The sequence below is a fragment of the Choloepus didactylus genome, chromosome 14 (assembly GCF_015220235.1).
Source record: "Choloepus didactylus isolate mChoDid1 chromosome 14, mChoDid1.pri, whole genome shotgun sequence".
Classification (NCBI taxonomy): domain Eukaryota; kingdom Metazoa; phylum Chordata; class Mammalia; order Pilosa; family Megalonychidae; genus Choloepus; species Choloepus didactylus.
The window spans coordinates 21,861,204-21,885,828 of record NC_051320.1 but is presented as its reverse complement, the minus strand read 5'-3'; the positions used below and the strand labels follow the sequence as shown (position 1 = coordinate 21,885,828).

Here is a 24,625-nt window from a genome sequence, read left to right as displayed (position 1 = left end):
GCTCTCCACTCCGTTCCCCCAGCCCCAGGGATATCTGCAGTGGGCTATCTTCCAGGCCAGTCACCGAGAGGCCGGCCCAGCTCCCTCTTGCTGTTTTTTACTGTGTTTTTCCCACGATCGCACCTGCAGCCACTCGCACCTGCAGCCGCTCCTGGGTTTTCCCCCCCTTTTTTTTTCCCAGACGCCAAACCCTGGCTTCCCTGGATCGCCGCGTGGCTGCAGGACTTCCAGCCGGCTTACTCACTCGTTTCAGAATGCAGACTCTCAGTTTCACCAAGTATACAGCCCCTGGGAACTAGCAGATCTCATCCAGCTGGCACATCGCTGTAACCGGTATTCTGGGTCACTCTCTGGTCCTTATCTAGTGTTTTCCACGGAGGTGTTCCTTAGCCCTGTCTCACCTAGCTGCCATCTTGGTTCTCTTGTTTATTTTTAACGGTATGTTTTGACTCCCACCTGTTAACCTAAGCAACAGTTATTGAATTTATTCTACTTTCCTCTTTCATTTTTTAGTTGCATTATACTAAATATTTTGTCAGAGAATTTATATATGCTTCCATTCTCTTCTCCACTTTGTTTTAGTCTTAGATTTACAATTAAATATATGAAATGCTCATCAGTCCTTTGGCTAAAGTTTCCCCAGTCATTTCTTGGTTGTAGTTCATTGTTTAGTACATTGTTCAAGAAGGGCTCACAAATACAGTATTCCTTGAGTCCTTTCATGTTTAAAACTATTGTTCTATAGTCTTGATATTTGAAGGACAGCTGGGCTGGATCTTTAGTTCACATTTTGTTTTCTTCAGGAAATGCTGCTCCATTGTTGCCTTGATTTTTATGTTGTTTTGAGAAATCTGATGCCAGCTGCTTATAGTAGTTTTGTATAGATGAAGACTGTATTTTATGGACAGATTTGGCATTTGGGAATGGATTATGAGATTCCTAGCAGGTAGGAGTGGATCATGGCCATGTAAAATAGTCATCAGAGTAATGAATTACCATTTAATTACTGAATGGATTTTTGGGTGGGGTGGTGGAGAGGAGGAGTTTGATGATGATAATGGTAATTGTCTTTTATACTTGGTGTATTCAGTTCTTTTGCTTTTTTATTTTGTTTTTTAACCATTTATTTTGAACTAATTTTATACTTTCAGAAAAGTTGTGAAAAATGGTACAGAGTTCCCATGTACTCCTCACCCAGCTCTCCCTTACATGACCATAGTGGAATTATCAAAACCAACACATCAACATTAGTATAAAACAGTATTATTAACTAGTAACTAAGGACCTTATTTGAATCTATTAGTTTTTCCATTGTCTTTTTTTATGTTCCAGGATTCGGTCCAGAATCCCACGTAGCATTTGGTTATTTCTCCATAGTTCCTGTAGTCCGTAAAAATTCCTTGGTTTTTCTTGACACTGTTGAAGAATACCTCAGTTCTCCCTCAGAAATTTCCAGCTCTCTTAATCTTAAGGGAATTTGGGCCAACGGTCGGTCTTCTGTAGCTGCTTCAAACTGTCAGTAGGGTTGCAGGCCCTACTTGTAGGAGCATAGAGGTCTCTGGCTATTCTATTGAGGGTGGCCAGTTGAGTGTGGCATAGCTTCTGGTAAGAAGTTTGTTGTGAAACTGGAAGAAACAAACTGGGTAAGAAATTGTATACATGGTCTGAACAGAAGCAGGAGCAAGATGGAGCTCAGGGTATTTTTCCTAGTTTTTAGGAACACTGTCAGTTGGGGCTTGGTATCCTATGATGCAAAAGCCAGGCTCATCCTTGTGCGTTATGTTTCACATTGCTAGGGAGACTTAGATCTCTGGAAGTCATGTCCCACTTAGGGAGAAAGGTGGTCAGTTTATTTGTGGAATTTGGCTTACAGAGAGAGAGAAAGCACATTTGAGCAACAAAAGAAGGTCTCTGGGGGTGACTCTTAGGCATTAATTATAAGTAAGCTTAATTTTGCTTTTACAGAAATAAGTTTCATAAGGGCAAGCTTGAATATTAAGGGCTTGACTTACTGAGAGCCCTTATTGCTTAAGAGAATAGTAGAAATTCCCCAGGTGGGGGAGTTTAATAGTTTCATGTTTTTTTCTAGTCCTTTAAGGGACTTTGCAAATACTTTTTATTTTCTCATTAAGATTTTATTCTTTATTCTAGGTTTCATGTCAAATAATGCTGAATTAGGTTGTTTCTATGATATGTAACCTTTTTAAGAATAGCTAAAACCATGACTAACACCATCTAACATTACACAGATGAGTATTAGGATATAACATGGACAGTGAGAACATTATTAAGTTTTTAAGAATTTTATACTATTTCTAAATATACAAATAACTCACCTATGAAAATTTAGCTAACAGAAGGATAGGAAATCTTTTTAATTATTGTAATACTTCCTAAGTACTTTCTGTATAATATGTTAAATTATTTTAGCACCTCACTTTTACAATGTGAAAGAACAAGTCTTTTGTAACAGTTTTCTTTTAAGAGTGAGAAAACTTGTCTTTTGAAATAAAGGATGATAAGGTCAAAAGAAGATATTCTGATACGATATAAAATCTTTGTCTTTTAGACAGAGTACTTAGATGGTTAAGAAACTTTTTATACTCTTTCATTAAGCAGACCAACAATCTACATTATTTTAACAAAATTCACTTTCTCAAACCTTCTACAACTTTCTATATCCATCTAGGGCTTGTAGTCAACAATAACTACAAAATTTACTTTCTCAAACCTGCAACTTTCCATATCCATTCAGGGCTTGTAACTAGGAGTACGTTAGTTCACAGAGTTAACATAGGCAGTTGGAGGTCAGTAAGGTCTGCTGCTAAGGCATTCTTAAAGATACAGGGATTATTTTGATACCCTTGGGGAAGCACTGTCTATTCAGGGTGGGAATCTTATTGTTAAGTCCCTGCTATTTAAAAAGGAAATAGGTATTGAAAATCTGGGTGAAGAGGGATACAAAAAATGCATTTTTAAGATCTAGGATTGAGAACCTGAACACAGACGAGGCTCCTCAGTAGGCTCAGCCCGGGATGCCTTCATCCCATATGGATGGATTTATTTGCTTAAGGATCACCTTTGGGATGCCAAGAGGCCTGGATCTAGTAGGGACGTCAGGCAAAACAAAGGGGTAAACACAAGCTGAGTTTACTAGTCTTAAGGTGGCCCCCAGGGAGTGAAGAAGATCCCTCCCTAAAAGGGGGGGTGGAGCATTCAGGGTTAATGAGAAATTGATGGGACACTAGAATGTCTCCAAGCTTACAAAGGAAAGGGGCAGTGAAGGTGCTAGTTTTGGCTTTTACCATCAACTCCCATAACTAGGCAAGTCTGAGAGAAGGTCAGTTCAGAGTGGCAGTTCAGAAAAGAGTAAGTGGCTCTATTATTTAATTAAGAAATTAATAATCTTACCTGTATGTCAAGTGTCACCTGAGGCTCCTCTAGGTTGATGGTCAGATGTCATGGTGGCACTTGGGGCAAGGGCCCCATTGGGTGCCAAGGTTGAGGGTTGTTTCAAGGTTTTTGGCACTCACTCTGCCAATGGCCCTCTGACCCACAGTTGAACCAAGGCCCTTGAGACTTGGAGCCATGATTTGGGTGATCTTTTTTTTTTTTTTTTTTTTTTTTTCCAGCTTTTTTTTTTCATTTTTGAGATTGTTCAGATACCATACAATTATCCAAAGATCCAAAGTGTATAATCACTTGCCCCTGGGTACCCTCATATAGCTGTGCATCCATCACACTTAATTTTTGTTCAATTTTTAGAAACTTTTCATTACTCCAGACAAGAAATAAAGTGAAAGATGAAAAAAGAAAAAAAAGAAAAGGAAACTCTAATCCTCCACTATCCCTAACCAACCCCCCTCAGTTGTTGACTCGTAGTATTGATATAGTACATTTGTTACTGTTTATGAAAAAATGTTGAAATACTACTAACTGTAGTATATAGTTTGTAATAGGTATATAGTTCTTCCCTATATGCCCCTCTATTATTAACTTCTAATTGTATTGTCATACATTTGTTCTGGTTCATGGAAGTGATTTCTAGTATTTGTACAGTTGATCATGGACATTGCCCACCATAGGATTCAGTTTTATACATTCCCATCTTTTGACCTCCAACTTTCCTTCTGGTGACATATATGACTCTGAGCTTCCCCTTTCCACCTCATTCACACACCATTTGGCGCTATTAGTTATTCTCACATCTTGCTACCAACACCCCTGTTCATTTCCAAACATTTGAGTTCATCCTAATTCAACATTCTCCTCATATTAAGCAACCACTCCCATTCTTAGCCTCGTCCTATATCTTGGTACCCTATATTTCATGTCTGTGAGTTTACATATTATAATTAGTTCCTGTCAGTGAGACCCTGTAATAATTGTCCTAATGTGTCCTGGCTTATTTCACTCAGTATATTGCCCTCGAGGTTTTGTCATCAACCCATTTTTTTTTTTAATATGGTTTTGTTCACTCACCATACATTCCATCCCAAGTAAATAATCGATGGTTTTCTGCATGGTCATAAATTTATGTGTTCACCACCTTCACCACTATCTGTATAAGAGCATCTACATTTCTTCCACAAAGCAGGAGGGAGAGTCAAAGAAGGTAGAGAGGCAAAAGAAAGAGGAAAAAAAAAATGACAGCTAGGAAGCAGCAAAAGGAAAAATAACCTTAAATCAAAGTAGAATAAAGAATCAGACAATACCACCAATGTCAAGTGTCTAACATGCCTCCCCTATCCCCCCCTCTTATCTGCATTCACCTTGGTATATCACCTTTGTTACATTAAAGGAAGCATAATACAATGATTCTATTAGTTACAGTCTCTAGTTTATGCTGATGCATCCCTCCCCCAATGCCTCCCCATTTTTTACACCTTGCAAGGTTGACATTTGCTTGTTCTCCCTCGTAAAAGAACAATTTGTACATTTTATCACAATTGTTGAATACTCTAGATTTCACCAAGTTACACAGTCCCAGTCTTTATCTTTCCTCCTTTCTTGTGGTGTCTCACATGCTCCCCACCTTCCTCTCTCAACCGTATTCATAGTTACCTTTGTACTTACATTGTTGTGCTACCATCTCCCCAAATTGTGTTCCAAACCACGCACTCTTATCTTCTATCACCCTGTAGTGCTCCCTTTAGTATTTCCTGTAGGACAGGTGTCTTGTTCACAAAGTCTCTCATTGTCTGTTTGTCAGAAAATATTTTGAGATCTCCCTCATATTTGAAGGACAGCTTTGCTGGATACAGGATTCTTGGTTGGCGGTTTTTCTCTTTCAGTATCTTAAATATATCACACCACTTCCTTCTTGCCTCCATGGTTTCTGCTGAGAGATCAGCACATAGTCTTATGAAGCTTCCTTTGTATGTAATGGATTGCTTTTCTCTTGCTGCTTTCAGGATTCTCTCTTTGTCTTTGACATTTGATAATCTGATTATTAAGTGTCTTGGCGTAGGCCTCTTCATATCTCTTCTGTTTGGAGTACACTGCGCTTCTTGGATCTGTAATTTTATGTCTTTCATAAGAGATGGGAAATTTTCATTAATTATTTCCTCTATTATTGCTTCTGCCCCCTTTCCCTTCTCTTCTCCTTCTGGGACACCAATGATACGTACAGTATTGTACTTTGTTTCATCCTTGAATTCCCGGAGACGTTGCTCATATCTTTTCATTCTTTTCTCCATCTGCTCCTTTGCGTGTAGGCTTTCAGGTGTTTTGTTCTCCAGTTCCTGGGTGTTTTCTTCTGCCTCTTAAGATCTGCTGTTGTATGTTTCCATTGTGTCTTTCATCTCTTGGGTTGTGTCTTTCATTTCCATAGATTCTTCTAGTTGTTTTTTTGAACTTTTGATTTCTGCCGTATACATGTCCAGTGCTTCCTTTACAGCCTCTATCTCTTTTGCAATATCTTCTCTAAACTTTTTGAACTGATTTAGCATTAGTTGTTTAAATTCCTGTATCTCAGTTGAAGTGCACGTTTGTTCCTTTGACTGGGCCATAACTTTGTTTTTCTTAGTGTAGGTTGTAATTTTCTGTTGTCTAGGCATGGTTTCCTTGGTTATCCAAATCAGGTTTTCCCAGACCAGAACAGGCTCAGGTCCCAGAGGGAAGAAATATTCAGTATCTGGTTTCCCTGAGGGTGTGTCTTAGAAAATTGCTCCACCCTTTGATGCCTTGGGTCACTGTGCTTTTCTGCCCAGCAGGTGGCGCCTGTCAGCCTATAATTCTTGACTGGGTTGAGGCAGTATGGCCGTGTTCCCCCAGGCTCTGAGGTCTGGTTCTGAATGGAAAGGGCCCCACCCCTTTCCTCCTAGAGAAGACAGACCCCCCAGGTGGAGGTCATTAGCATTTCAGTGGTCTCGCTCTCTGGTTGTACTGTCTCTGCCCTTCTCCGAGTCACAGCCCTGGAAACTGAAAATGACTGGGGCTTTCTCCACTGAGCCAAAAAAGAAACAGTCCCCTTCAGACACAGTCCAAGGCGACCCTCTGGCTCTCCCAGGTCAGTCGTCACCCAAAGCCTCTGTCTGTTTTTGGGGATGCGTACCTGTAGTGAGCAGTTCACACTCGCTACTTAAAACCCCAGTTGGAGCTCAGCTGAGCTATATTCGCTTGCTGGGAGAGAGCTTCTCTCTGGCACCACAAGGCTTTGCAGCTCGGGCTATGGGGGAGGGGGTCTCACGACTTGGTTCCGCAGGTTTTACTTACAGATTTTATGCTGTGTTCTCGGGCATTCCTCCCAATTCAGGTTGGTGTATGATGAGTGGATGGTCTCATTTGTCCCCCCGCAGTTATTCTGGATTATTTACTAGTTGTTTCTGATTTTTTTGTAGTTGTTCCAGGGGGACTACTTAGCTTCCACTCCTCTTTATGCCGCCATCTTGCCCCTCTCTCTCGATTTGGGTGATCTTGAGGGGACAGGATGCTTTTAACAGCGACTATAATAAGTTGAGTCTGTACTCTGGTCTTTTGCTTACTTTTCTTTGCCCTTTCCTCCTCGGCCTTGTCTTAGTTGTTGAAAATAGAAAAGGCAGTTTCTAAAAGGTCATTAGTGGGAGTTTGCGGGTCCATGGAGAGCTTTTGCAGTTTTCTCTGAATGTCAGGGGCAGGCTGGCTGATGAAATGCGTGCCCAGCAAAATCCTACCTTCCTGGGAGTCTGGGCTTATATTAGTATATTTCTTTAGAAGCCCGGCTTCCACTAACTTCCCTTGGAAGAGAGCTGGGTTTTCCTCTTTCTCCTGATTGATCTCTTGTAGCTTATTACAATTAATTGGCTTGGTGGTATATTCTTTATGCCTTTTAGCAAACAAGGTTTAAAAGGGGATTACTAAGATTTTTTTTCTAATGGAAATTGAGACGTGGGCATAACACAAGTGACAGGTCCCTCTCAGGTCCTTGTCTTGATAGCCATGAATATCTGGACTTAGGGAATTTCTGACTACTGTCTTTGTCTTTTACAGACTGGAGTATCATAATTGAGAGTCTTAATGAAGGGCTATACTTCCCCATCTTTTAGCTTATATTGATCACTGGCATTTCCCATTTTCTCTGGAAAAGGAAATAGAGGAGCCTCACTAGTGCCCTTGTGGCTACGTGGCATCTCCGTGCTTCTGAGGTGGGGGCGCTCGCTCCACTTGAGAGAAGTCTAGGACAATGCTCCTGGGAATACCTTTGTCCTCTAAGTTTCCCGAGGGCTAAAAAGCAAGCGTAATCTAAAAGGGGAGCTTTATATTTGGCTGCAGTGGGTCTCAGTAGAGACTTAACAATCAAGGCCTGAACGGGAGACACTCCCATTGTCAGTTCCCATAGACCAAAACCGGAGGTGACTCCCTAGAATGTTAAAGATAGTACCTTGTTTGGTACAAGAATCTTTAGCCCAGAATCTTGTGTTACAAAAGATAAATGTCTCAGAAGGCACAGAAGGCAAGACAGAGGAGAGTCTCATGGAGGCAAGGGAGAGGACTTCTGTGGAAGAGGTGAAAAGAGGAACAGATTCAGCAGGAGGAACAGGAAATCTTAGGCAAGCAAGGATCAAGAGATGGTCCCCAGAGGGGAGGAAAGGAGAGAGTGTGGAAAGTCTTGGAGAACCAAGGAGAGAGAGAGAGAGAGACAGGAACTTGATTTGGCTTCCATTGGACTCCTGCTTGACACAGGGAGAATCCCCTAGTCATGTCCCAAGGGCCCTGTCACCCGCCGCCCTGAGCCTCCTTGGCTCTGTATAGCATGGAGATGGGCTCCTGCTACCTCCGAGGAGGGAGCCAGAGGCTCAGAGTGGACGAAGTTTATGTCCTGGGGGAGCCAGATCAGCACCCCTAGATTCCTAAAGACACAGAGTTGCATGAGGACATAAGAGAGAATAGCAATGAGCCAAGCAAGGAGAAAAGGCGAAAGCAATCGACCAAGCCTCCTGGTCAATAGCCATGACTCACCAGTCCAGAAGGTCGGAGAGGTATCTCCTCCCTGGCTCACCAAAATATGTTGCCAGATTCAGCTTCCTAGGTTCTTGTCCATGCCGCGAGAAAGAATTCAAGGGCACAGCACAGCACAGAGTAAGCAGGCAAATTTATTAAGAATGGATGCGAGAGAACATGCGGGCACTCTCGCAACTTAATATCAGATTCTTTTGAGTCAGTAGCCCTAAAGGTTAAGAACTACTGTTCTAGTTCTTACTCTGCAGAACAGGAAGATAATAATTTGATGTTACAGTACTTTAATTTTTCTCTTGGTATTGGTTCATCTGGAAGCACATAGAAAAGCTTTGAAACAGTGTGTTTTTTTAAAAAAAAATGTTTATAAGAAGGTCATTAGTTGCATACTGTATTATGTGTTTTGATGATTCTTTTTTTGTATGATGTAATCATTTAAAAAAACAATATTGATTTTGAGAGGGGATAACAAAGACATTATTTTTTTCCTTTTAAATTCACAAGCACGTCTAACCAGTGTAAAACTCTTTAAACCTTGTATTGGTTAGTATTTAAAACACCTTGGAAACTGTAGTGACCTTTTCAGTGAACGTGAAACAGCTATCAAAAAAAAGTACTGAAACATCTCCTAAAAATAGCTTTCTGAAAGCTTCCTGCAATACAGAGCAAAAATCATTCAGGGTAATTTGTGTTTGTAGGAAATAAAAACCCAAAAAAGCATTTGGCATAGTAGATCGAGTGACTGGGACATTGTCAGATTAGCACCCCTGGAATTCAGGCTCTATGTATGGAATATGTATGATATCAGAAGTTGAAGTATTCCTACTCATTCAGTAAACAAAGGTCTTATAAAGCATTTTGTTAGCCTCTGTGGAAGGTACAGTGATAATACATCCCTACTCTTGAATTTATATACTTATGGAAGAAATAGAAAATTAAGATTGACAGTATAAGTACAGGTATGAATGCAATGGGAGGAATAGGTTGTTGGGAGTAGGTTTTGTAAAGGTGGTAGTTAGGAGAAGCACTTAAGGGAAAATAAGATTTTTGAAAGCCTGTGGTTCCAAAGAAACTCTTCTGGTTGAGGGAACGGCATGAACAAAAGTCATTCCAGGGCAAAGAGACAGCAAAGAAGAATATATAAAAATGCATGGCTTTTTAGGAGAATTATAAAAGGACAAAATGAGCTGATGTTAGTAGAGCTGAAAGGGGCCAGATTTTAAGGCCTTAAATGTATGCTAAAGGGTTTGGGCTTCATTCAGTTCATTTATAGGTTATGTGTACCCTATTGTTTATAGGTTATGTGTACCCTATTTATTTAATTCAACCAATTAATAAGAGCCACCAGACTTTTGCTTTCCAGTATGGAAGCTGCTCACCATGTGGCCATTTAAATTTAAATGAACTAAAATTAAATAAAATTTTATTTCTTTATTGCAGTAGCCCCATTTCAAGTGCTCAATAGCCGCATGTGGCACCTGGCTACCATATTGGACAGCACAGATATAGAACATTGCCACCATTGCAGAAAGTTCTATTGATAGCACAGCACTAGGTGTTGATATGTGGTGCTATGTATAGTAGGATTTAAAAGTTTTAAGAATGAAAACTTTTGAGTTGTAGTTTTATGGTGTATGCATGTTTTGTAAGAGATGTAAAAAACTTAAAAAATAGGATCAGTTTGAGTTTATTGAGAAATCTTTTTCTCAAAATGAACTCTAATAATATGAATGATCTTACCCTAATTTGTTGTGTTTTTTTTTTGTTTGTTTGTTTGTTTTGTTGTTGTATGTTTTGTTTTGTTTGGAGATAGCCATTACAATTCCCTAATTTGTTTTTACCTTTTGGATTTTTTAATGTTGTATTTTCTTAAAGTTCAGGGTTCTTTCAAATTGAAAGTTGAATATTACTAGTAGTCCAGGGACATGTTATATGTTGTTCCTTTTAGTTCTTTTCTTACTTAATGATTTCCATTAAATGTGCTTCTGTACCACTGTAGTGATGGGGTTTGATTCTCAATAAACCATGGATTTAACATGGAATTAGACTTTGTTACAGACTTGATACTGGACTAGGATTCACTGGTACTGCTTTTACACTGAACGAAACATCAGAACGAGGAAAACAAATGTTCCTCAAAGTTGAGGAATAAAATTACAATATCAGTAGATGTAACAAGGTTAATTTATTAAATATGTTTCTTTTCAAGGACTACAACTCCAGGAGAGACAAAATTGCTGGCCTCTGAAATCTATGACATTCTTCAGTCCTCCAGTATAGCAGATGGTGATAGTTTCAATGAAATGAATTCACGTCGAAGGAAAGCTCAGTTTTTTCTGGGAACTACAAACAAACGTGCCAAAACAGTGGTTTTGCATATAGATGGTCTTGACGATACGGTAAGAGTTTTATAAACACATAGTTCATAAAATAGGAAGGAGAAATCATGTTACACACAGTTTATTCAGTGTCACCTGCTAAAAGTCTTTAAGAATAATTCCAACATCAGTATTTTATACTAACAAAAAGTAATTTCATGCTGGGGGGTCAATTAATGAGGATATAACAATTTTAAATATTTATATCCCTGCTAATTCACCTTTAAAATCTATGAAGCAAAAACTGACAGAAATGCAAAGAGAAAGAGTCTAATCCACAATTAGTGCTAGAAATTTCACCACTGCTTTCTCAGTAATAGGACAAGTATTAACAGAAATTCAGTAAGGATATGGAAGTCTGGACTAACACTCTGCCAACCATCTTAACCTAATTGGGTTTTATAGAACACCCCACCTAGCAACAGGATAATATTCTTTTCAGGTGCTTTTGGAAAATTTAACAAGATAGACCATATTCTGAACCATAAAGCAAATCACAGTAGATTTAAAAAGATTAAAGTCGTACAAAATTTGTTCTCTGCACACAGTGAAAGCAACTTAGAAATAAATAACAGAAAGATACTTGTAACAACTCCGAAATATTTGGAAACTAAATAATACACTTCTAAAGTATTCCATGAGTCAATGAAAAAACCAAAAGAGAAATGAGAAAGCATTTTAAACCAAATAAAAAATGAAAGCCTAACATTTCAGAATTTGTAGGAAGCAGTTAAAGCAGTGTATGAGGGGAAATACAGTAGCACTTACTGCCTATATGGGAAAACTGGAAAGGGTTCAAATCAATGACTTAAGCTTCTACCTTAAGAAAGTAGAAAAGGAAGAGGATTTAAATCTAAAGTAAGCAGAAGAAAGGAAACAAAAAGAACAGAAATCAATGAATGAAACAAAAACAATAGGGAAAAATCAGTGAAATCAAAATCTGGTTCTTTGGCATGCTCAATAAAATGGAGAAACTTCCAGCCCAACTGATCAAGAATAAAAGAGAGAATTCACAAATTTCCAATATTAGAAATGAGAGAGAGGACATCACTATAGGTTCTACAGGGACTAAAAGATGTAAGTGAATATTTTAAATAATTTTGTCTATACATTTGATAACAGATGAAACAAAAAAATTTCTTAAAAGACAAATTACCAAAACTCAGTTAGGAAGAAATAGGTAATCTGAGTAGCCCTATATCTATTAAAGAAATTTATTGAGAGTTGTTTTATGACTTAACATATGGTTATTCTAGAGAATGATCCATGTGCACATGAGAAGAATGTGTATTCTGCAGTTGGATGAAGTGTTCTATGTATGTTAGGTCTAATTGATTTATTGTATCATTCAACTCTTCTGTTTCCTTATTGATCTTCTGTCTGGATATTCTATCCATTAATGAAAGTGGTGTATTGAAGTCTCCTATTAATGTAGAGCCATCTACTTTTTCCCTTCAAATCTGTCACTATTTGCTTCATCTATTTTGGGGCTCTGCCATTAGGTGCATATATATTTATAATTATTATGACTTCTTGTTGAATTGACCTCTTTATCATTGTATAGTGACTGTTTTTGTCCCTTGAAACAGTTTTTGACTTAAAGGATATTTTATCTGTTATTAATATAGCTATACCATGCTCTCTGTTGGCTACTATTTGCATGGTATGTATATTTTTTCCATCCTTTCATTTTCATCCTGCTTGTGTCTTTGAATTTAAGGTGAGTCTCTTGTAAACAGCATGTCATTGGGTCATGCTGCTTTATCCATTCTGCCAGTCTCGACCTTTAGGCAGCAGAGTTTAATCCATTTACATTTAAAGTTGTTACTAATAATGCATGATTTTTTTCTGCTATTTTGCTATTTGGAATTGTACCTCTTATACCTTTTTTTTTTAAATCCTCAATTCTTCTGTTAATGCCTACTTTCATATTTATTTGATTTTTTGTAGTGTACCAATTTGAGTCTCTTCTTCTTTCCCCCTGTATGTATTTTTCATATGTTTTCTTTGTGGTTATCATGGGGCTTAAATTTAACATTCTAAATCTATAAGGATCACGTTTGATTTGATACCAATTGAACTTCAATAGCATGCCCAAACACTGTTCCTATAACTTCATTTTCCAACCTTTTTGTTGTACTTGTTACAAATTACATCTTTATACATTGTATGTCCCAAACCACAGATTTATCATTACTTTTTATACATTTGCATTTTAGATCCTGTAAGAAGGAAATGTGGAGTTATATACCATAAAAAACAAAACAAAAAACAGTACAGTAGTACTGGCAAATATAATTATCCATATGGCTACCTTTACCAGAGCTTTATTTCTTTATGCCACTTCTATCCACAGTATAGTGTCCTTAAATTTCAGTCTGAAGAATTTCCTTTAGCATTGCTTGAACGACAGGTCTAATAGTGATGAACTCCCTCACCTTTTGTTTATCCAGCTTTTATTTACCTGGGGGTGTCTTAATTTCCCCCTCATTTTTGAAAGACAGTCTCACCAGATATAAAATTATTGGTTGGCAACTGTTTTCTTTGAGGACTTTAAATATTTTATCCCACTGTCTCCATACCCCCATGGTTTCTGATGAGAAATCAGTATTTAATCTTATTGGGGCTGCCTTGTGCATAACACATTGCTTTTTCTTGCAGCTTTAAGAACACTTTCCTTGTCCTTGGCATTTGATGGTTTGACTATTGTGTGTCTGGACTTGTTCTCTTTGACTTTATCTTGTTTGGGGTACTTTGGGATCCTTGAATGTCTTTTGTTAAATTTGGGGAGTTTTCTGCTATTATTTCTCTGAATATTCCTTCTGCCTCTTTAGTTCTCCTCCTCCTGGGACTCCCATAATACACGTATTGGTATGCTTGATGGTGTCCCAGTCTTTTGGCTCTGTTCACTTTTCTTAATTCTTTTTTCTTTCTGCCCTTTGGACGGGATAATTTCAATTGTCCTGTCTTTAGCTTCACTGATATCTTTTTCTCTCTGCTTAAATGTGCTGTCAAGCCCCTTTAGGGGATTTTTGTATTTCAGTTATTGTGCTCTTTAGCTCCAGTATTTCTGTTTGGTTCCTTTTGTGATTTCTGTCTCTTCATTAAAATTCTTAATTTGTTCATATATTGTTTTTCTGATTTCATTTAGTTCCTTTGTCTATGTTTTCCTTTAGCACTATAATCATATTTAAGACAGTTTTTTTTTTTTTTTTTGTCTGTCTGGTATGTTGAAAGTGTGGTCGTCTTCATTGATAGTTTGAGACACATTATTTTGTTCCTTTGGAATGGACCATTGTTTCCTGTTTCTTTTTATGTCTCATAAATTTTTGTTGTGCACTGGACATTTTAATATTTTAATGTTAACTCTGGGGTTTAGTATCTTAAGTTTCTGTTCCTTAAGCTTGCATGTATCCGGCTAGTGCTTGGACAAAAATTTCCTTGAATGCCAGGACATAACAAAAAAAAAAAAAAAAAAGAAAGAATAAAAGAAGGGAAAAGAGAAAAAACACCTTTCCCAGTCTTTAGAAGTTGTCTATGTACACCAGTACTTAACCATCCTTACAGTGAACCTAAAGAACAGCCTTAGGCCAATACACATGGTCCTTTCTGGACTTTTCTGAGACTGCATCTTGTCCTGGGCGTACATGCGTGGTCTTACGATTTCCCCCTTTACTCAGATACTCTCAAAATGCTCCTCTTACCCCAGGAAGTTCTTTCTTTCTGGTCCTGGGTACTCTATTGTATCTTAAAGGCAGTAATCCTTGCCCCAGTCACCTGCATATGAGTGTGTTGTTATAGTGTTCTAGCTGCCTTGCCTGCTGTTTCCACATCCTGTGCAAGTTCTAGGACTGGGCAGAGATGAGTGACCTCATTTAATCTTCAGGTTGCTCCCAAACAAATTAGTATAGAAATAAGTGTACCCCAGTATGCTCAAAAAAGTTATTCTCCCTCTAGAACCAGGACCAGGGACTTGCACTGGGAGCATGGGCTGGTGCTACACTGAGCTGGGGAGGGGATGGGAGAAGGGCCAACAAATCTGTCATGAGGTTTTCCTACTGATTTTCTGTTGCTTCTTTTCTTGAGTCACCCCTCACCTAGTTACTGCAACCCATAACTGTTTTCTGGAGCTTTTAAAAAGATGGTTCTGACAGTTTTTTCTTTTTGGGGGATGGAACCCAGGAACATCTCACTCCGTCATCTCTGTCATGATTGTTTGCTGTAAGATAAAATTTAACATTGGTTAGCATCTTTCTGATAAAAATTATTAAAATTAGATGTTAGTATTGAAGCTAGAAAAAAATCTAATAGAAATTACTCTTTTTATTTTGTAAAATTTAATAAACTTGAATAAGCAGCACCCCTTCTGTGCCTACGAATATAAGATGGTAGCACTGAAATAGGAACATTTGTTAACTCCACCACCACCACCAAATATGACTAGTTCAGTGTGGTTTTAGTAGGTTTATTCCCTTTTATTATTTTACCTATTTTAATAACAATTTGCTTTTACTTTTTCAGTCTCGGAGAAATCTGTGTGAAGAGGCCTTGTTAAAAATTAAAGGAGTTATAAGCTTTACTTTTCAAATGGCTGTTCAGAGATGTGTGGTGCGAATCCGTTCAGATTTGAAAGCAGAGGTTAGTATTTTAAATGGCTGCATATGTTGGAGGTTACAGGTAAACAAATCAATGTTCAAAATTTTTCCTTTTTATCCTGGCCTAGGCTTTGGCATCAGCGATAGCATCAACCAAGGTAATGAAAGCACAGCAAGTTGTGAAAAATGAGAGTGGAGAAGAGGTAAAAGCTTGTTTTAATTTTCATTGTACCTAACTCTTTTGATTATTCTTTATGCCAGCAGATTGCCAATATTTCTAGCCTAAGACTTGCCAAATATATAAAAATGTGATTAAGTAGGATTATCTTACTTTATTATTTGTTAATAATTAACTTTTTTAGAAACATAGATCTTTGTTTGGATTCCAGAGTCGGCTCTTATGAAGAGAACTTCTTTTATATCAGTGGAGACATCTTGCAGATTTTATGTAGCAATAAGGGCACATGGTATTCTCACATTAATTTTAAAATACTTTCTTTCTAACCTTAATCAGTTGTGTCAATTCAAAAAATAAAGGTCCAACCATTGGGCAAGTAAATATGGTGAAAATCTTTGCCTGTTGCTACTATTTCCACTTACTTTGTGATAGAGAAAAATAATCTGTATGCATGTAGCTCATTAAGGTTTCCACAGAGAGTAGGCTTACTGGCATTTCAGGGCCCACAGTGGCCAGACACTATCTTGAGTCATCTTTAAGTAGATAGAGGTTGTACATTTTCTCCTAGAGCCTTAGGACATCAGCATCTGAGTTCATGTGCGGTTCTTTTTTTGAGCTTATGCAGTACTCAGACATTGGGTTTACTTTCATATAAAACTAAAATTTGAAAAGGACTACAATCACTGAGAATAAACACAGCAGTTAGAATAGGAGTAAAGTCGACCTTTAAATTATGACATAAATATACATATATTACGTTAGGTTGATGTCATAGTGATTCTTAATATCTTCTGTGTATCAGATGCTGGTCCCATTCCAAGATACTCCTGTGGAAGTAGAACAAAACACAGACCTGCCAGACTAACCTGCCTGAGGATGAGAGTCCCACAAAGGAACAAGACAAAGCAGTGTCCCGGGTCGGCTCACACCCAGAAGGTGGAGCTAGCTGGTTGAGCACAGCTGCAAACTTTTTATCTAGATCATTTTACTGGTGACTTCTATTTGGGGCTCAAGGACTGTGTGAACCAACAAGGGGCCAGTGTTCCAATGTTGTGGTGAACTGTCAAGTGCAATTTGCAATAAGTTATCATGAAGTTTTTTAGATTACATGATTGCATATGCTGCATTTTTACATTCTATTGGACATGTTACCCCTGCTAAGTGGTAAAAAATTACAGAGGCTATAAGTGGAATTGTTTGTTTATAAAGGTGTTTTTGTTTTGTTTTCCTTTTTTTGCTGCCTCACTTTTTTTTTTCATATGGGCCCACTGTTAAAACCAAACAGGTATGTGCAGCTTTACATTTTATTTTACATGAAGCATGTGATTAGGAAAACTCATTTCTTAAGCCTCAGGAACTTTTGGAAGAGAATTTATTTTTTAGCTCAAATTGTGCATGGATTACTGAACTTTTTTTCTGCTTCATGAAAGACACTGATTTGGTACTCTTCATTGAAAGTTAAAAGAAAACATTTCTCATTATCCTCCTTTTGTGCCTTTTTTATTTGCCAACCATGTTTGTAGAAAGGACATTGCTAATGAACATTTTGTAAATTAAAATATATTCATTTGAACATAGTAATCCCCCTAAAATACAACTATAAAAAATCTTTGCAATCTGATTTGTTTTTATTTAATAAGATTAACACAAATCAGTTGAGAAGAAGGAAACAACGTATATCAGCAAAGTGCTTTTGAGACTCTATTTGAATGTGACTAAATGTGGTTCTAGTTGACTGCCATTCAGTTTGGTTTATATCAGCTCTTGAAAGTTATGTCCCCCATGATATTTGTGTGCAGCTGTAAATGGTCTCTAGGCCTTACTTTGTGATAACACACTATCCTCGGCTAGAAGAAATAATAGAAGTAAAGAGCTGACAAACTTGAAAAAAAGAAAACAAATTGAATGCCTGTAATGACACAGTACCATTTTGGTAGAGTCTAACCTCAAAACACTATTTGCCTGGCAGAAGCCTGTTTTATTCAGTAGATGTTTCCTCATATTGCCTTTTGTGAATTTATTATGAAAATGCTGCAGTGGTATTGAATGAAAAAAGACCCAAATTATTGCTTATAAAGAAATAAAGCCAAGAAATTGGTCACTTACTCTTATTTCTCATGTCCAGCCAGAAAAAAAGAACTTCAATGAAGGTAAGATAAATAAACAAATAAATAGCTAGATAAATAAATAAATATTTTGGGATAGATAAGAGCCCATTCCATGTATGCAGTGCTTTATTAAATTCCTGAAATATTTGGCACTTAAAAAAATTTTTTTTGAAGTCCAGCTAAATCCAGATAAATTTAAATGCTAGTATGATTAAAAGCTAAAAGAAAGAAATTGAAATTCTTTTTCATCAACCTAGAGAGCTGCTATTTTACTATTTGGAGAATGTGAAGTGAAAATTGAACCCTGGAGGGTTTCTTTGTGTTTTCATTGTTCCTCTTTCAGAGAAAATTAAAAGCATCCAGTGTACTGGGAAAAAATTATTGTAAAATACCATCACCAATGACAGTCTTGAGTTCACTAATACTGTGAGCTTCTCGAAGGAAAGATATTGATTATGAAGGATACTTACAGACTAGGTGTTTGTTTATATTTTTTCATGTGTCTAGGCTCTGATTCAGGTGACACGCACAAACTGAAAACGTAAGCTTTCAGGGGCACATTTTGCTTTAAATGCATTATAAAACTTGCTGCCAGAACCAGATGTGTTGAAAACAGAAAACAAAACCACCTCCTTTCTGTCGCCATTAATGCAGAGTTTTCTGTTCTAACAAGTTTGTACAGTTATTTTATTTTGCATTGCCATACATCTGCTTATTTAAAAAACTACATTCCTCTGGTAATACTGGCTTAGTACAAGTAGGTATTGCAGTTTGGTGTTTGTGTGTTCTAATTCTAAGTGTTCCTTTATTGCAGGTCTTATAGAGCAGTTAAGGCAAATGTTAAGACAGTTTTTGAAATATATTGTAAAATAATAAAAGGTAACAATTAAAATTGAACGGATATCGCATTTTTGTGGTATGAGCATTGTTGATGACTCTTATGCCTGTTTATATATACACTGCCTGGCACATCATTCTACTTACCCATCGTTGCATTACTTAATTCCCATTCATCTTCTTTCTAGCTTCCTTTCACACCTCTGTCATCCCAAAATTGGATTAGCTGTTAGCTATTTTTGTACATATATTCTTGGTAGCATTTATCACATTGTATTGAAATTGCCTGTTTACAGGTCAGCCTTTCTGCTAAGCTCTTTGACAACAGAGAGTTTTCTTCATTATTAATATTGTTGCTCTATCTGGCTTGAATATTTTTTTATAAGATGGAGCATAGAACCTTTTTTTTTTTTAATCAGTAAAAGTAAATGGAAGGTACTTTTTCACTTATTGGGCAAGTAAGAAAAGCATCAAATTTGCTTTTTTTTTTCTGGGCGTGTTTGTTTTTGACTTACTGGTTAGTATTCAGCAAATCCCTCCATTTATTATATAATTTAGTTTTTAGTTTTTAAAAACTGTATATGTGCGAGGGGCATAATCCTTGCTCCAGTGAATGAAGTTAAGATTAGTTTATAACACCCTGACTCCTACAGAATTGTTACAGGAGAATATTTCATATGTATAAATATATATGTAATAGTGGTTTTAATTTCCTATTATATAATATAAGTTGCTAGCTTTGTGATTTTAGGCAAATAATTTAATCTCTGAGCTTTTTCTTCCTTAGTAAAGTGGAGATAATTCCTCCACTCCATGGAGTCATTGTTAGGTTCCAGTGAACTCATGAGTGCTTTGAAAACTAAAAATTGACAAGTGTAAGATGGAATTATTGTTACTAGACATTTAATACTCTTCTTGTCCTTAATTCTCAAGTGATACATTGTACATTTCTAATCACATTTTGTTTGACTACTCATTTTCCTACACCTGGTCAGTTTTTTTGAGGCTTAGTCCTCAGCTTTTAGATGTTGATCTAGGCTTTCTCCTTTGAAGAACTCTATTGTCAGGATTTCAGTTCCTTTTGAGTAGATGATTTCTGAATCTCCTTAGCACCCTGCCTGCTAGCTGCATTGTAGTTTCATCTTAGACAACTCCCCTTTCCTTTGCTGTGGAGTAAAGGCTATGAAACTTTTTATCAAAGGTAAAGGCTGTGAAACTTTATTTCTAACAGAACTAAGCCCATGGTAGTCATGCAATAAATTTAACAAAACTAACTTCGAGTCAGCACTGTGCCCAAATGCTTTACAAACATTTCCCCATTTAATCCTTAACTCCCATGAGGTAGGTACTGTTACATTATCCCCATTTTACATATTGGGGAAAATGAGATGGAAAGAAATTAAGTAATTCTTTAATCCCAGATAACACAGCTAATAAGTGGCAACGCCAGGTGGCCTGGCTCCCGAGTCTGTGAACTCTCACAAGGCAGTGTGCATCTTCTAGCCACTGCTGGGCCTCTTTTTTCGACCACCACCATTTGGCCTACATTGTTTGAGGTGACTTACTTCTGGTATCTGTCTAGTAATCAAAAACTCATTGTTGATGGAAGTCAGAAAAATTAGGTAAATGAAAGAAGTAGGCGTGGTTAGGCGACAACATGGGAAAACACATGGAGACCCATGCCCTGTGTGAAAAGGGGTTGTTAGCTGTGAAGGATGCAGATCCATGCTGCCAATGCTGCTGGATTTGGGGAGGCCCTTCCAGACCCTTGAAACATTTACCATATGTCTGTGGGCCAGAAATGGGCTACTCTAGGTCCAGTGTCACCCCATTCTATTCTGTCAGATTAATCTTAAAAATATGTTTTATCCCTTTCTGCTCTTAATGTCCATAAAGGCCTGTGGATTGAAGTTTGGACTTATCTGTTTATCCTCAAAAATGCCCTGAGAGTTTAGGCCCAACCCAGTCTCTCATATATTCTGTAATCTTTATTAGAAACTTCCTATATGTGAGGCACTGATGGGCGTGTCATTGTTATAGTCTGCTTTAGTTAGTCTTGTCTATTTATTATAACCTAAATATTCAGAATGCATCTTACTATCTAGATCTTTACTTGTATTCATTCTTCTCTGGAATTTCCTCCTTTCTATTCTAAATCTTTTTAAAATATTTTATATGAAAATAAGCTTAATATAGTACAGAAATGCTTAAAGTAGAAGTCACCCATCATCCCACAGTGTAGACTGTGTAGGTTAGCTGAATATTTTGTTTTGTTCTCATTTGTATTTTTTTTGTTTCTTTTTTTTTTTTTTTTTGCATCTGTAAGAAGTAATGCACTTTAAATTTTGTGAGGAGTAAGTCTCCCTTTGAACTTTTTACCTGGTTCTCCTCTCCAGGGCCAGCAACCATTACACATTCTTTGTGCCCACCCAGATATAGAGTATGCATTTACTAACTCTTTCATATTCCCCACAACACAAGTGATAGTATAATGTCCTGCACTTTGCTTTTATACATAACAGTATGTCTTAGAAATTGCTCTTTATCTGTGTATAAAGCAGGTACCTTCTTTCACAGCTTCAGAGTATTCCATTGTATTAATGTCCTTTAATTTATTATGCTTTGACTGTAATCTTTTGCTCTTACAAAGGCTGCTATTTAAATATTCAGTATCTGTAGAATGGATTCCTACATGTGGAATTGCTGGGTATGTGTTTCTAATTGTGACAGTTCCTGCCTCCATAGGGATTACTCCAATTTACACTTTCACAACCAACATGTAAGAGCTCCTGGTTCCCTTCAGCCTCTCCAACTCTGTTTTATCTCTTATTTAGTCCTTTGCCATCTAAAACAAAATGGTTCTTTTGGTTTTAATAAACATCTCTTATTGGGAGTAAGCTTTATTATATTTAAGAGCTTTCTTTATTTTTTATTTGGGTTGTTGGTCTTTCTGATTTATAGGAACTCTTTAATATATTAAAGAGATTTTTAATACAAATATTTATAATTCATGTATTAAATTTAGGGATGCGTTGTATAGATCCACCATACCGCTGATCACTTTTACACCCCAAGGTTTCTTCTTTTTTTTAGTTACTGTGGCACTTATTCTCATTTGGTACTTGTCATTTATGGTCCTTTACTTTCTGTGAGTTTCTTTCTTACTGAAATCATGAGCTGCATAAGGGGAGGAAATATTTCTTATGTTTTCTTAGTGTTTGCCACAATACCTAGCATATGCTACATGCCGAACATTTGCAGTGTTTACTGAATGAGTTATGGTGATGAGGCAATTATAGAAGCATTTCTATGTTGGGGGACAGGGTATTTGGTATTTAAGTTCTACTGCTCTTGTCTGAACCTCAACTGCAAGCCTGGATTACTGCTACTAGCTCCTGAGTAACATTTAACATTAATTGAGCATTAACTGTATTCCAGGCTCTGTGCTGGTTCCTTTAAATGTGTTATCTCCTTATGCAGCGCAATGGTCCAGGGAAGCCTTCCCTTACTGTTTTGGCCCTTGCCATCTATTTCCCATTCCTCTAAATTCTTTCAGCACTTGAACGGTCTGCTGAACATTTGACCACTGAGTTATGCCATTTTGTCTATTCATTCCTACATGTGCTAGTTTTGTGGATTTTGACAGCAGAGACCACTTTCAAAGCTTGTACTTTCCCTCTTTTGCCATGTCCCCTTTCTTGCCGAGCCCACATTGAAGCCTTATTCCCAGAAGCCTCCTTATTGCAGATGGCTTCAGAAACAGCCTGCGTCCTGGAGTTCTTTTCAGTTCTTAATGGCTCTGAGGTCTTTCTAAACTCTTCCCTTATGGTAAGGAGTTTTATGCGAAAATGTAAATGCAGATTTTCTCATGTTGAAATCTTTCAGGTGGGAGGATAGTTGCATTAGGACACACTGAAAATACTCAGTTTGTAATCTTTGGAAAATAGAAATATTCAGAGGGAGCAAAATTGTATGATCAAGATGCTCTTGCAGGGGAAAAAGATTTGTGTGATTGGAAGGAAAAGTGAAAAGTTTAGCTTGAGATAAAAAAAAATGGAATTAGAAGACTGAGAGAAGGTGAGAAAATGACATAGAATAAATTCAAAATTGTAGGAGATAAAAGGATGGAAAAAGATGAAATACATGGAAAATCAGCACTACTGATCTTATCAGTGGATGAAAAAAATTGGGTTAAAGCAAATGTAAGGTTGAAAACCTTAAGATGGACTGTGAGAGTTGAGTCAGAAGGCAAGAGTCAGTTTCAGGAGATAAATTTAAAAGAGAAAAGGGACAATTACCTCTGAATACAGAAACTGAGAGGAGAAAGTACACTGCTTTAAGAAGATTTTATGTAAAAATCAGGATTTATAGAACATTTAGTTTTAACATAAGTATTTATAATTTTAATTTTTTTTGTTGTTTGTTATTTGTATTTTTTTTTTTAAATGTATCAAGTTCCTCCAGGCAATTTAAGATCTGTTTGTTTTTTTTTAAATTAGATCCACATAACACTTGGTATAGAATTAAAGCAAGACACACCCATGTGGGAAAAGCCAAGTGTTTTTGGTCCTATTAAGATGGAAAGACTAGTTAAGTTAGCTTTATGATTCAGGAGAAAACTAGCTTAAGACCAGGGAACAATCTAAACACACTTCCGGGTGAAGATATAGTGCTTGATAAAGGACTACTGGTCTTTAGCTTTATTATTTATTTTTTATGAAAGGAGGTATGTAGTAAAAATCTTAAAGATGACAATCTACAGGAATCCTTTTTCACCCTGTGATTGAATAGTTAGTAGCAATTGTAGGGAGGTATCAAGTAATGAGAAAAGAATATTTTTTCTATATTAACAGTCTGGTCTCAGAGCATTAGTTATATTCCAGGATGGGAAATCAAATCAGCCCTTTTCCTGTAGTATATGTTTATTAGTGTTGTATTAGCAAAATAGGCCAAGCAGGTATTTTGTCACCTCCAGAAAAGTTATACGAGAAATAAAAAATGATGGTGCTTTCTTATTCTTTATGGTACAGCCTTTCTGATTGGTGAAACTCAAGGAAGACACAGGGATAGAGAATTGCCAACAATTACCAACTTCTGTTGAAGGGGTCATGGGCTTCTATTTGAGTATATGGGTATTTTTCAGTTACATCATTAAAGTTAGTTACCAAGTATTTGAAAACCTATATTGTCCCTGTGGTGCTAATTGGTGGAATTATAGACATGATCCCTTATGCAGCTCACAGTCTACTGAGAAGGAATGTTGTGGAAAGGATAATTACAAGTGTGATGTGCCAGAAAGTTGTGCAGGAGGTTGGGGAGTCAGTAGCAGGGAGACCTGATGTTATTGGTGTGGGGTTAGGGACCAGGGGCATCAGTGAAAGCTTCCTGAAGAAATTAAGTTTTAAGCCAGATCCTGAAGGATGAGCAGGAGTTAGCCAAGTGAAGGAGCGTAGAACATCCCACTCAAAAGGAGCAGCATTACAAAGGCTCAGAGGAGTGAGCCTGGTATGTCAATAAATCTAAGAAAGACTAGAATGTTGATGGAAGCTAGACTAAATAAAACGCTGAAAGCTCTTTCGTTTAGTTCCTGAATATTATTTTCTCTCCTAACGTAAGTAGTTCAAATGCTATTAAGGTTTTGCACGTTAATATGTAAATAATAGCTACCATTTATTATGCTGTGCAGTTGCTAAATGCTTTAATCTACTCATTTGATCTTCACAACAATCCTATGAAGTCCGTAAAATCTCAATTTTACAGATAAGAAAACTAAAGCACAGGATGGGTAACTTGCGTGAGACGACTCAGGGTGAGTGTGGGAGAAAGGATCTGAGGATACTGAATTATAACGCTGTTACCATCCATGCCATGAAGGAGCAGTGGTGGCTTGGACATGGGGAAAGGTGGACATTTTGGGAGATTGTTTTAGGCAGGGTCTCAGAAGAACTTGGTGATTCGCTGTGAGGTAGTCAAGGGGAGACTCCAGGAGCAACTGCATTGATGTTGGACCCTGGGCTAGGAGTCACTGAAAGAATAGAAATGTAGGCAGAGATGACAACAGGGAGCTAGGGGTGGGTGTTTAAATTGGGACAG

At 37.3% G+C, this 24,625-nt stretch overlaps 1 protein-coding gene across 1 annotated transcript in view; it reads left to right on the top strand.

Moving 5' to 3' along the window:
- The window catches only part of ARMC1 (armadillo repeat containing 1), a 40,876-nt gene extending 22,273 nt beyond the window's left edge, over positions 1-18,603 (top strand). Inside the window, 5 exon segments of the mRNA XM_037803026.1 lie at positions 10,646-10,835; positions 15,336-15,452; positions 15,538-15,612; positions 16,390-16,449; positions 16,451-18,603. Coding sequence (XP_037658954.1) covers positions 10,646-10,835; positions 15,336-15,452; positions 15,538-15,612; positions 16,390-16,449; positions 16,451-16,582 — 574 coding nt within the window. The 3' untranslated portion in view covers positions 16,583-18,603.
- Positions 18,604-24,625: the final 6,022 nt, after the last annotated feature.